The 14339-nt window shown below is 33.1% G+C and overlaps 1 protein-coding gene and 1 long non-coding RNA gene across 2 annotated transcripts; one reads left to right on the top strand and one right to left on the bottom strand.

Annotated features, from left to right (window-relative positions):
• Positions 1–1850: 1850 nt before the first annotated feature.
• Positions 1851–6465, bottom strand: LOC112286037 (uncharacterized). Its single transcript, XM_024527545.3, has 8 exons — positions 5213–6465; positions 4705–4770; positions 4481–4547; positions 4211–4311; positions 3996–4040; positions 3130–3690; positions 2885–2993; positions 1851–2581 (listed from the first exon to the last, which is right to left on the bottom strand). The coding sequence occupies exons 1-8, from the start codon at positions 5363–5365 to the stop codon at positions 2499–2501; spliced, it is 1185 nt and encodes a 394-aa protein (XP_024383313.1). The 5' UTR covers positions 5366–6465; the 3' UTR covers positions 1851–2498.
• Positions 6466–10612: 4147 nt separating this feature from the next.
• On the top strand, positions 10613–11310 carry LOC149988468 (uncharacterized). Its single transcript, XR_016504631.1, has 2 exons — positions 10613–10857; positions 11031–11310. It is a non-coding gene; the product is annotated as an uncharacterized LOC149988468 (long non-coding RNA).
• Positions 11311–14339: the final 3029 nt, after the last annotated feature.

Raw genomic sequence — 14339 nt, 5'->3', positions numbered from 1 at the left:
TTGAGTATGCCAAATGATTACTTATTTTTGATATTATATTTGGATGCAAGGTAAAGAAAATATACGAGTAAGAAGAATCTAGAGTGAGGTGGATGTTCAACATGAATGTGGAGGTTATCTGTTGCAACTATTAATTGTACATTCTCTCATATGATAGAGCTAGAAACACTATCTTGAGTCATGCAAAATTTTATTTTGAAACCATTATGGTTCAAATCAAATTCCAATGCAAACATGGTAGATTGAATTGTCTATCATTAATTCATTTTATTACACTTTAAATGATGCTTTAAACAAGGTGAAACTTTGTCTACATTGCCATCAACAACATTATAATGAATGATATTATATTAATGACATTGATTATTATTAACAATATTATATTATCTTAGCAATCAATGACACAAGGAGTTTACAAGGCTCATTTCTTTTTCCTATGACTAAATGTGATTGAAGGTGAATGTGCAATTGAATGTGAGGTGCGAGTTGTGAGAGAGGAAGGTCAACAAGTGTATTGCATAATAAGAGCAAAATTTCATTCTAATTTATTTTAACAAATTAATTTTTCAAGTTCAAACGTGTTGCATGTTGTAGATTTAGTCAATTTATAGCAAGGATGGAGAATCAATATTTGTTGCTACATCAATATTTATAGCAATTAATGATATAGAGAGTTCATAGAACTCATTCTTTTTATGCAATTCAATGTAATTGAAGGTGATTACATGATTGAATGTGAAGCTTAAGTTGTGAGAGGAGAGGCAATAGGCATATTGTGTAATAAGAACAAATGGGCAATCAAACATTAGTGAGATGAATTTGTTGCTGCAAATTAGGTCAGCATGGAAGGTGTGGGTTACAGTAAACTACCATATAATTTAAGGACTTCAAGGGCAGATTGGCACAAACAAATTGCATGTTAGGTGTGGAAAAATGCTCAAAGTGAACCCAAAAGGGAAGTGCTTTGCATCAAGTTGAAGTGAAATGGTTCTGGACCAGTGACAAATTCTCAACCCTTAGGGACCCAACAACACAAGGCAGATTCATACACCCTGCAAATGCATGCATGTTCTAGCTCATGCAAAATATGCCATAAAGAAATAAACAATCCTGGTGGTAGTCCCATGTCAGAACTGAGAACTAGAAGATGACATTGCATTTTGTCCATGTCCTATGTTGTTTTTCTTTTCTCTTTTCTGTTTTTCTGTTTTTTGTCAGTTACCTCTGCACATTTATGTATGGCATATATGGGTCAGAGCTGCTTCCCACAAAGTAGAACATAGGACACCTAAACATGCCAGAGTGTCATTGTTGGGAACATTTTTTAGAAATAAAAAATGCATTTTTTTTTTCTATATTTATTGAGACCCTTCTGGTGCAAAATCTTCATTCAAAGCTCCAACCACATGTATGTATGTGCCTTTTCAACAAGTGACCAATTCACTGGACATTCCTCAAGAAATTGTGAGTCACAGTCCATCATTCTGAACATGTGCCTCAGGAAGACTTTCCTATTGGCCATAAAGGTTTAAGCTACCTTCAACACAAAAATAAAACTGAGATGCAGCTCAGGCAACTCCATGCAAGGTTAATGGAGTTCACCCTATAATAATTTTGACATGGTGGGTACAAAATAATGTTGTTGAACAAAGAAAGAAAGTTGAACGGGGACGTTGAGAACAGAAGAATTATTGCTATGATCTTTTTATTCCTGATTGAAGGTTGATGCAAGGAAATATAGATTATCGAACTATTAAGAAATCTGCTACTTTACAGTATGTAATGAACAGAAACAAGCATCTGAAGAACGAATATCTCGTTTCCTGTCCATGCTTTCCACTACTTTTCACTCAAGTTCAGACAATAACTAGGAATGAAGACTTATTGGCAGTAAACTGCTGATTTCAAAAGCATTTTTCTCATGATGGCTCATGATGCGTGAACTGAAAGAATGGTGAAGAAATAATTTGTCGAGAACAGTTGCACTAGGCTGCCGACTAATACGATTCTCTGAAGACAACACCTAGAACTGCTGAAAGACAAACACTGATCAACGAGTTTTGATGACATTTGCACCTTAACCTACTCGCAACCAGACTGCAGGTATGTTACTGCCTTTATTGCTAAGACTTAGGACATGCACTCGGCTGGTAAACCTCGATTGATAAAGAAATGGAAGACGCTGGTGAGTTCTGGGATAATGACATCCGCAATATTTCCATGGGCTGTGAATTTCGACAATCTTGTTGCTCTAAAACGTGAACCTTCAAGTACATCCCTTTAAGGAAGAGGAATGGACTATATAGGCAACTATACAATTCTACCAAAGTAATTACTTCCAAAATTGTAGCCACTGGCAGCAATGGACTTCATAACTGATGCGCAACAGTCCAACGATAAAACATAATGAGTCCTCAACAGTTTCAATAAACCTCCACCTCCTTTAATTTGCTCCCTGCATAATGTAAGCATATCACGTACTTCTTGAAATTGTTAAGTCACCTGAAGAAGAATTTCCATACTTCTCGAACATTCGAGGAATTGTCCGCAAAATCAGCAACAAGATGTGCTGCCATAGGTCCTGCATAAGGATTGAAGAGAGACAACCAATCAACTCATTACAAGTGCAACTAAAATGTCTACTTTAATTAAATATAGCTCTGTGCACACATGAATTTAATTGCCATGAAACTTAGTGGTGGTATATCATGTTTGTGATTGTTAAGCGATGTCACAAACAGAAATTCGAAGATGCACAACACGCAACTACTCGAAAAGAATCAATCAAGCTGTCTTAATATCGTTTTACCGTGTGCATAATGTGGTCCACTGACCTAATAGTTGAAACAACAAATGCTGGATTTCCAAGTTCCCAAATACGTACCATACTCGTCCTCCTCAACTAGACGCTTAAATTGTCGAGTCCCACCTCCAACTCCAACATAGTGTTTTTTAGCCGCTAAATACACAACTCCATAAGGAGGACGTGTACACTGCAGGCAGAAGATGATTTTAATTTATTGATACTTCATTTAGAAGAATTACTGCAGGTGACGGCATTCCAAATCAACTGCAATCAGAACATCAGGAACGCAACCATTTGTGATACATAATAAACCAAGGATTTACCTTTTTAATAAGTTCATAGAGCTTGGGAAGTGACGTTAATGAGTAGACAGTCTCAGACATCAGAATAATGTCATAACCACCTTCTTGAGTAGTGTTGGTGTGCCCTCTGTCGCAAGCCTGACTTCCGGACAGCTTTCTGGCAAGCCGATTTCGAGAGCCAGTGCGAGTAAGACCACCACTTCTGATTTCAGTCTCTTGCACAGGCTCATATAATTCACTTTCAGTGAACATGAAGTTGAAGGCTCCTTCATCCCCGATGTCAGTAGTTCCAGGTGAAACCCGCACTGCCGACAGAACATTGTGCACATCTGACCAATCCCCAGCATAGTAATGAACATCAGGCTCTGCAATTAGACCCTTGTGTGATGTGGCCATTTCGGCATTGGAACCGATGGAGTTCGCTCTTAAAAGGCCAGAGTTTACTCTTACAAGACCAGAACTGACCGAGTTTACTCTTATGAGACCCTTTCGTGCTTGATCCAGGTTGGCTTGCACATTTTTTGTAGTAACATTTCTCAATACTTCAGCATTAAAGTCCTGGAAATGGACACTAGATGCACCCTGTTGCACGCAACAGACGTAGCGCCAGCGCTCAGTATGACTTGCCCCCCAACATAACAGAAACCTTAAGTTTAAGATAATTAAGTTGACAAAAAGAAAACTTGAATTCTATCACTGAAACATTTTCATCACTGTCTAATGCGAACTTGAGGTTTGGCATAAGCATCTAGGTCAAACAGAACATTTTGCCACCAATCATTCCCTCCCAGTCCAGGACAAGATCATGAAACGTGATAGGTAGTCCCACACACTAGCACAACTTTTAAACACCAGACGGATTTAACTACTGACGTGTTTTATCTCACCTTTAAGCAGGCAAAAATTCCGGGTAGACCATGTCCACAACCAAGCTGTACAGAAAGCACACAAGAAGACCATCAGAACTGACATCGTAAACGCAGCAAGAGTGTCGGTCTCAATATCACAACAAGGTAACCAATGCACTTCGAATAAAATCCTTTCCAAAAATTCAACTACAAGTCAAGCCTATTAAATCTGACTAAACTTGTCAGAAGAGTACCTCAAGCACACGCTTGCCACGAAATGAGAGCTGACCATCTTGGATTTCTCGACGCAGCGTTTCTACTAGATCAACGGAACAATCCCAGAGTTTGTACCCTCCTGTACCAGACATTACGTTACACATCACCTTGATATCGTCGAAGCTAGTGTCATACAGCATTTATAAATCTACAACATTAATGTCTGGAAGCATCACAGGAAAGAATTATGATCACACTACATTCAAGAGCAGTATTTCCAGAAATGAGACATTCATTACAAACGATACCTTCATATTTCCCAAGCATCAAGTCCGAGTAGGGCAAATTGAAAATGCTCTGACTGTTCACCCGCCTCTGCCACCAAAAAGAAAATAACCAAACGTAACATGAGATTTATGAGCTGCTTTTGCAATTCGTCAACGGCTACGTAAATTTTACTCTTCTTTGAATGTGAAATGGCGTAGTGTCTAGGAAATTTTTCAAATCAAGTAATTCGTACAGTGGCAAATACCTTGAGAAGCGTGAGACCACGCTGTAGAGCAACAGGCTCCATCACAGACGACGTGGATTCCTCATCCTGCACTCAAACATTCAGTGTAGCTCACATTAGCAGGGCATAGCATCTCATCGGAGCATACAAATCCAGGACAATAATACCAACCACCACATTCGTGCTCTTCATGAACAAGTTCGATGTGATTAATCGATAAAACAGTGATTTCAAGTGTTCATTAAAATAACTTGCTCACACCAATCCCACAAAGTGTCTCTCATAGACGTCTATCTTCAAGGTTTCCATCGTAGCGATGGATAGTACAAAACAGAACTATAAACCAGAGAGATATTTGCTCAATTATTAATGTGTTCGAAATGATGTGTAGCCATAAGTAAAAGTTTCTTTCAAAGAGAAGCTTCAAACAACAAGATGAACGCGTAAAAGGGCGGAAAGGCGAAGAACAAGAACACAGGTCGGAGTGGAGTATTTATAGTTGGGCAGCAAATAAGGCAGAACAGCTTACCTCAGATGGAAATACTTCCTCCGACGGGGGAGGAGGAGGAAGAACCTCTGGTTCTGAGGTAATACCGATGGCATTGCTGTTCTTCATGAATGTCTGAAGCAAACAGTGTGGCGTCAAGACTGGCAAGCAGCCGAAGAGGGACGGTCCTCTCATTTTTCCTCACTTTCCAGCTCCACTCTTTCACGCTTCGCAACACTCAGACACTTCACTCTGTTCTTATTTCACTCTAATTCCACTACAAATAATAAAACCTATCCAGCTTCTCATGCCCGCCCCTTACTCCAAACGCAAAACCTGCATCTAAGGCTTCGATCCTCTTCTTGCGAAGTTCACACTCCAATCATCAAACACACTGCTCTTCGCGAAACATGTGGGGAATCACGCAACCCTCTGCCGCCCAACATACACCAGCTTCCAAACCAATGACTGGCGCTAAACCAAAAAGATCCTGATCAACGCAACAGCCGGGAAGTGGGAACTGAGAGGCCGACGTTTATATCAACAGATTGCGAAACCTTGAGGGAGCAACAAGCACAAATGCGACGGCTGCTGCAGCGTGGTTGCAGACTCCGCAAAGTTGAAGCAAAAGGCTACGTTCTCTTTCCATCATCCTTCTCCTCACTACCTCTGAGTTTTTCCTTCTCCCATCCCTCCTCTCCTTCGTTTCCCTTCCCTGCCTTTTCCCTTCTCCCCTTTAATAACGCCCACACTTCCTCAGCGACTTGACAACAGTCCGCATGCAGTGACCGAAGTCCGTCTCACAAGCGACACACTTCCCTCACTCCGTTTCCTCTCCCACTTCCACTCTGACTCAGTAATAAAAATCCATCCAAGCATCTCCTCAACCTCAAAACTTTCTCCACGTCTCTCTTAGTACCTTCTAACTCTTTCCTACTCCCATGCCCTTCACATTCGCCTTCCCTGTTGCTTTTCCCCCTCCCCTCGCCCCTGTGACCAACAACCTTTTCTTCCCTGGCATCTAGCTTTGATTTGCGCTCCTCGCCAGATCCCTTTCTCCACAAGTTTCTCCCTATTTGCTGCTCCTCCACATTAATGGGACGATTAAGGCAAAAGAAAGAAAAACTACTGCATACAACAATCATTTAATATTTCCTCCCACAGGCAGTGACGTGCCATTCAACCCCTGACACAATTCACCAACGATCGAAACGAAGCAAATGGAAAGCCAAATCCCGAAAGCCACCAACAAAACAAATGCAAGTAGACGTCGAGACCACCGCGGGTTCCACCGGACCACAGTGCGCGGTACCGAATAAGGGGGAGGAGGGGGGGGCACGGTTATGGCCCAACCTTCCTTGAACGGGTGGCCCTCGTTTGAACGCTAAACACGCAAACCAATTCACCCACACTATTTGATTTTACTATTTTCTATATTTGGGTCTCCACGACCGCCTGTCTGTACATCCCACTGGTCGGCGTGTAGTAAGTAACTCGTGTTAAATTGTCTCTTGCTTGTACTGTTCTCGACGAATAACTCCTCAATTAGTGTGGGTGCTGCTTGTCATCTCCGTCGTGTGCATGGGAACTGCTCTCAAGTTGTCTCTCACCCTAAATATATTTATTTTTGGCTTGTTGTTCAATGAGATTGCGTGACATTCTTGAGGAAAATTGTGTGTTGTGTCGCTTGCAAGCGTAAAAAAGTGTGATTTCTCATTAGTTTTCTTCTTGTAGAAATTTGCTTGTATTGAGTTTTTTATTCGTTCATTTGAAGTCTACGTTTAATATACGTTTTATATCATGTATTAGAGACTTGTTAAACAGAATTTACCTTTCATTACATTTATATAATTACAAGATATTCACCTTCAATTTACACATGATTGAAGTGATGTTTGGTTCTACTTTTCTAAAGTTAAAAAATGATTGGGATTATTTTCTGTTTTCACTTTTGGCATGTCAAAACTAAGGACATGATTTTTCACTTTGACCTTAGACCATCTTAATTTATCAAATTAATTTAATATGTGTTTTAAAATGATATATATATATATATATATGAATTATTAAACAAAAGCTACATTCATTGCTGTTAGGTGATAAAATACTAATAAAAATATTTAATAATTTATTTCAATTAAGTTGTAATTGCAATAAAATAATTGAAATAATTTGAAATAATTGAAATAATTTATTGCAATTATTTCTAAAAGAAAATTACAACATTTATTGTAGCAAATTCATTGAAGGTAAAAAATACTAACAACAAATAACAATAGATTTTTATATTTTTTCCTTTAATAATACATTTTATATATTACGAAAAAAATTCTAAAACAAATTATAGAGATAATTAGATTAGTACTAAATTTTATAAAAATAAGTAAAACTTTGGACTAAGATGAAATTGATGCTTATTTAGTGATTTAAGCTAAATAAGTTAATCTATGTTCTTTGTGTCAAAAGAAATATACTTGTAATTGACTTCTATAAGATTAGTAACACTAATTATAATAAATATGAATCAATTTGTTTGATAGGATTTTTTTAAAGAATAAGTACATTTCCATATAAACATTTCAACTAAGATAATAGGATTGAAACAAGATTATATGAAATATAAATTTTAGAAACACATATTTTTTAAAATAAAAATAATAGTAATTATTATTTTAATAATAAGTATATACATTGTAAAATAATCAATAAAAGAGATATGTAATACAAATTTCAAAAAGTATAAAAATAGGTTTACTGTTTCAATATAAAGCATTATTATATATTAAAAATAGTTTACTTCAAATCTTAGAATTATCTCAATTTTTTTCACCAACTTTGGTTTAGTTAATTGTTTCTTGTGGTAAAATTATCAAGTGGGATAAATTCAACTTTCTTTATATCTTATATTGACAAAAGTGTCATCATATTTTAAGCACTTGCATTAAAATTGAATATATTAGAATTTTATTATAACTTATATGTTATTATTGGTAAAATTAATTTAAGAATTTTTTTATTTAATTTAATTGTAGTATAATTTAGAATAAATAAGTAAATAAATAAATAAATAAAATAAATCTAAATAAATAAGTTAAATGCTAAATCTTGTAAATATTTATTTATATATTGTATTTTGGTGATGCTTGTAAAACATCATCTATTATAATCTTCTTTTATTTTTTAAATAATTTTACATAGTTTTTTTTCTTCTCTGATTTAAAACATATTAAATTTAAATATAAATTTAGAAATCAATAAAATATAAATAATTCAAAGTAAAATAAAAAATAAGATAATAATAATATATAGATTAAAATATAATAAAATTAATTCCATAACATTAGTAGATTTTGAGCATAATAATTATCAATTTAATTTAAAATATTATGAATAATTTTGATTAAAATTTTATTTATAAATACATATGTTTATTTTAGTCATTAATGTCTTTGAAATAATTCAATAACCTTCAACATATAATTTTATGTTATAATTTTGTATCATCAAATATATATTAATATTTTTTGGTAGTGCATAAGGATTTGGTAGTATATAAACTTTCCCTTTTTAATCCTATTTCTTGTATAAAGTAAAATAAATATTAATAAACACCTTATTTTTTGTTAAAATAATAGGATCATTATATTAATTATTAAAAATATATATTTATAATTTTTATTGTAATAGTACATAAGATTTGATTGCTTTGTAAAGATTGTCAAGATGAAATACACACTTTCAAAAGTTTAACTTTTTTTGTAATAGTAATATTAGGATAGAAGTAGCTGAATGATTATTTTTTAGATCCAAAAATTTGTTATTAGTCTAAGTTGTTTAAAATTCAATGACAAAGAACAAAAAGAAAATCTAATCATAAAAATAACAACTACTTGTATTTAATGCTATAAAAAAGGGTTATATTATTATTTTAAAATAATCTAACTAATATTATATAATAAAATAGTTAAAATGAGTAATCTTGTTATTATATTCGAATCTTTTCAGTCAACTTAAGCTTCAAATATGGATTCAAATTTTATCTTTATCTTTACTTAGAAATAAATTTAACTTAAAATAAGAGCATATTTGGATTTTTACTCTACTATTTTTTTCTTTAGACATATCATCTAATAATATATTTATTATAAATGTTCATAAATATACTAATTTTAATTCAACAAGAATAATGTGATAGAGTTTTGAGTTTTGAGTTAGTTTGCTACTTATAATAATGTGGTGTTTATTGGAATTAATCGTATTATTTCATATAAAATAAAATAAAAAACATGATGACCTTATACTTGGTATATTATAATAAAATAATTTAAAGTTATAGTTTTAAAATTGTAACTTTTAAAAATGAATGCTTAAGTACTATTTATTAATTTTTAGTAAAATATTTCTTAAAAATACACACACACATACATTTATATATATATATATATATGATTATTGATCAATCTACATTTGGTTGGAGTGTCAAAAAATCCCATTGGTTGAAGCAATAGAGTGGTATAACCTAGTTATTGCCAAGTTACCTAGTTACTGGGATGGAATGGGCCCGGTCAAGCTAGGATTAGATGTACCAATCCCAACTAGGGGCAACAAAAGCGATGTTGGCACAAATGAACTTGATTTGCACTTGTCTCACATAGCTGACATGGCACCATTTTTTGTTTTTTGTTTGTTATAATTGCAATAAGGGACACTGAACATTATATTGTGTTTTTATTTTTATTTTTTTTGATCAGCTGCCAAAAACATACTTGATGTTGGCAAAACCAATGGTTTATGCGTATATATATATATATATATATATATATACATAGTTTATAAACAAAAATGTATTAACACTCTTCCTTAATATGCCAAAAACATAGTTATCACTCCCATTGTAATACAAACCTATTGAATGTCAGTACAGTGCACATCCCCAAACTGTCATGGAAACAGCATGGCAAAAAAAGGGTTTTATTTCATTGCAAAACTTGCCACCACTATCCTGATTTCCCCACATTGATCCAGAAATTTTGATGTCCACTTGATAGCAACACCTTTCACATACATTCCCTTCAGGACCACATTTGCCAAAAAAACAAACAGCCTCTCAGAAGTGGTGTCCGTTTTCACTTTTACATGAGATTTGCACTACCTTTGATGGTAACATTCTCTCATTCATTCAGTAACTTCACCGAGATTATAGATATCACAACAAAAGCACAGAATATAGGTTTGCTTTGAAGACTTTGCAGCTCGAATAATCACCGCTTTGTTTGTTTGTTTGTTATATATTTATTTTTTGATTTACAATCTAATTTTACAAGAGTGAGAAAAGAGAGAATTATCTGCATGTCTGTGTGAGAGTTGTTTTAATGTGTTGTCATACCTGGTTTTGCGAGGTGATTGATTGTTGTGAAGAGTGCTGAGAATAGCAGCCATCGCAGAGTGAAGTCGGTCGCACTCCTATGCCAACTGCCACCACAGAAGATGTCAATAGCAGCCATCTGATGATGTATATATAGTTAGGGAAAACCCCCGATCTACTTGTACACTTCTCCTATCCACTCCTATCCACTCCTATTTTAAGCAACAAGCTTGGGTTTATGTTCTCGGTGCAAGTGCTCCTTGTTGAATGATAGCCACGAGAACGGAGATGACCGAGTCAACCATGGACTCGTTCTGCAGAGGTAATTGCCCCTCTCATCGGTGTCATACTATTTCAAGCCTACGAGTGCGTTGAAAAGATGTAGAATAAAAAAGCTTACAATTGTAGAGCTGGACTTAGGATCATCGATAGCTGTGCTGAGAATCCATTCACGAATCCTCTTTAACCCTGGTGCCATACTTGAGTCTGTGCCAGAGATGGCGGCGAAATGTTGAGAAGAGTAAAAAAGCAAACAATAGCTCGGGATGCTGCCTTCCTGGTGTGTGCTTCGACATAATTTAAAACCTCTCTGAAAATGAAGACAAGTTATTGAATCCCTAGTTGCCGTTACACGATGTATAGATGTATGCTTACGCATGTACTGCAACGTCATTTTTGGTAATATCAGGGCTTCTTGACCACAAGCGCTGATTCCATAGTTTAGTTGTACTTCCTATCGATGAATTTTAAAGAGAATTACGGTGTTTCGCGCTGATTGATGTGTGAACAATGCTTTTCATTACTTTGCAGTTTCTTCTTCTTCTTGCGATTGTATGCAATGATGTTTCCACTTTCGAGGTGTCCCCCGCATCCGATTAGATTTTTGAAAACAAGGCTCTTGCTCCTTTCGCTGTTCCTTGCACACAAAGAGAATTTCCTGACATAAGTGCAAGTACTTGAGGACACGCACCCGCCCACTACCAAACACGATGAAGGCGACCTGGTGCATCGCTTGCACTTGGGCGTCAAGCCCTTATCTCAACTCAGCATACATCGAATTCCTTCAAAAATCCCTTCAAAGATTCCATCCAAATGTGCTTGAAGTAAAGGATTGTAAGTGCAGTGAGTAAGCGTACTCAACGGCGCACATGCAACCAAATCCGTCAAAGAGCCAGTTATTTAACTTTCGAGTGTCGTTTCTCCCCCCCCCTTAAAAACTGCAGTTGCTACATATTCACAACGCAGCTTACTAATTCAAGCGTATTCTAACCTCAAAGATTGCCAACATTATCTGCAAATACGTGAGTATATGAGAGTCTGATTAGCGTTTAGATATCAGTCAAGTTATTGCTCATAATTGCTCTAATCTTCAGATAGAGGGATGAGCAACTCAAATAGCAAACATGGAATTGTGAATTGTTGTAAATTCTTCAAAGAAGCTCCCAGATATTCTTCATTACCCCAATTTCTAGTGCTCAGATGCTGCAACCTAACTTGCCCAATTTTTTCCCAGTATTTGTATCGGCATGAGGAAGAGGAAAATAAAATAAATGAATAAATAAAAGAAATCGGCTAAAACTGTGGGTTTTGAGGGTGAGGATAAGTTAGCAAGACAACCTCAATATGATGAACTTGAACTCTTTCTTGTATGGATTTAAACACTTAGTTTCATATCACTTCAAAACCAAAATACTGAAAAGTAATATCAATTTGTTGCTAAATCTCCTTTTTAAGAAAATGCTTTTTGTTGGTGTTTGAGATGAATTTTTTGAGAGTAAGATTTCTCCAAGCATAGTGGGGTTTTTTTTTTTTTTTTTTTTTTTTTTTTTAGCTTATTCATTTATTTTGCAACTTTATTTAAGAGTGTAGGCCATAAGAAGGATAACTTTCCGAAATAATATGACTTAAGTTGGTAAAAAATAAACAGGTTAACTTCTAATATTGCAACATAGATCCAAACTAAGGTTCTTTAAAGTAATAACAAATATGCTTACTATGTAGTACAACCTTTTTTAGATGCATATACAATTTAAAACACTCAATTTTTTATAAAACAAAAAAAGAGAACTACCTTAGGTTTAACATTAGAAATGAGAATTCATTGTGTGATATTCATTTACAACATAGGTTTGGCAGTTTGTCCACAAAAAAATATTTATTTTTGCTTGAATAGTCTTAGTAGATAGTATTAATTCTACATTGAAATTGAAATTTTAAAACTCAATACTAGTACTTCATCAATCTAAAAGAATAGAAGTTTTGATTAAACAATGAAATACATAGATCACTAGTATAATAGTTTCTTGTTGATTTATTTGATAAAAATTATTATTTATTTATTAAAATTAGTTTAAAGCCATAAAATATACAATTAGTACTTTTATTTTTTCATGCAATATGATATTTTTATTGTAGTTGTTTGTCTAACTTTATTTTTGGACTGGTAGTTGCAATAAAGACAAAACAACTTGACTAATTTATCTCTAAATTAAATTCTAAAATATTACATGGTTATATGATTATATCACGATTTTTTTTAAATTAAAAAATATTGTAGATGTACTAAAAAACAATTAAGTGATATTTTAATAAAAATAAAAATCCAAAAAGTAAAAAAATGATTTTTTTATCATTTTATTAACAAATAAAATAATATAAGAGGCATTAAAATTTATTTTTATTGGATTTTTTCTTCAGATTAAAATACATTTTTTTTATTCTACTCAGATTATTTTTAATCTAGTGTCTTTTCAATCAGATCTAAATCAAGAGTATAAATATCAATTCAATATTATTAGTAATAGTTATTTTATAATAATTATTAATTAATAATAAATACTATTTTTTAGATTTTATACATAATAAATATAATAACTTTAGTTAAAATAATTATTTTAAAGAAGCATTGCTTAATGTTTATGAAAATTAAAACAATTATATCAATAGTATCCATGAAGCTTTTAACAACAATATAAGAAACATTGTAAATATATCAATACAATATTTATTATATAATTATTTTGTTTAAGAAAAAATTCAAAATTTAAAATTTTAACTAAATAAAAAATAAAATAATATTTATATTATATATTTGATGAAGATACCTATATATATATATATATATATATATATATAGAGAGAGAGAGAGAGAGGAAAAAAAAGTAAAAGAAAATTACATTTAAATAATGTAATGGTAGAAGTCTATGACAAAATTTGATTATATTGTATGTTTTATTCATTTATAGATTTTGTTTTGAAAGTACAAAGTATATTATATCTAAGTAAATATTAGTTATAAAAATATGAATTAAATTAAATAATAGAAATTTTACATATAAATACATTTGGAACCAATAACAAAATAATATAGATAGATGTTATAAAACAAGAATTACATGCTTATTATGTCAATACACAAATGCAATATATTAGGCAATATAACAAGAATAGAATCATAAAGACTTACATGAGTCTATAAATATTTTATTGTGATATTTAAAATTCATGTATTTCAGAATATTAATATAAAATCAGTGATTAAATTGCATAATAAAAGCCATTTTATCTACATAATAAAGCTCCAATTTAGTTTTGTACTACAAAAGCTGCTTCTTAACTATTCTATGCTATCTTATCCACATTATTGATAATTAATTATTCTTACTCATAGTACCTATCTTCTAATTTTTCTAGTATTTTTGCTCAAATATGGATGTATTACATATTCAAATCATGATTTATAATCATTTAGATATTATATGGTTTTTTTTAGAGATGTAAATATCATTTTCTTTAAAAGACATT

Source organism: Physcomitrium patens, chromosome 8 (assembly GCF_059467195.1).
Source record: "Physcomitrium patens ecotype Gransden chromosome 8, ASM5946719v1, whole genome shotgun sequence".
NCBI classification, from domain to species: Eukaryota; Viridiplantae; Streptophyta; class Bryopsida; order Funariales; family Funariaceae; genus Physcomitrium; species Physcomitrium patens.
This window is presented reverse-complemented; position numbering and strand designations above follow the sequence as displayed.

Excerpts from the sequence above, each read along its gene's own strand:
- LOC112286037 (XM_024527545.3), bottom strand. The coding sequence starts at position 5,365 with ATGAGAGGACCGTCCCTCTTCGGCTGCTTGCCAGTCTTGACGCCACAC. Across the intron at positions 4,312-4,480 it reads GATGCTTGGGAAATATGAAG|GAGGGTACAAACTCTGGGAT; the intron begins GTATCGTTTGTA and ends TGTCTGGTACAG. Across the intron at positions 4,041-4,210 it reads GTGGCAAGCGTGTGCTTGAG|CTTGGTTGTGGACATGGTCT; the intron begins GTACTCTTCTGA and ends CTTTCTGTACAG.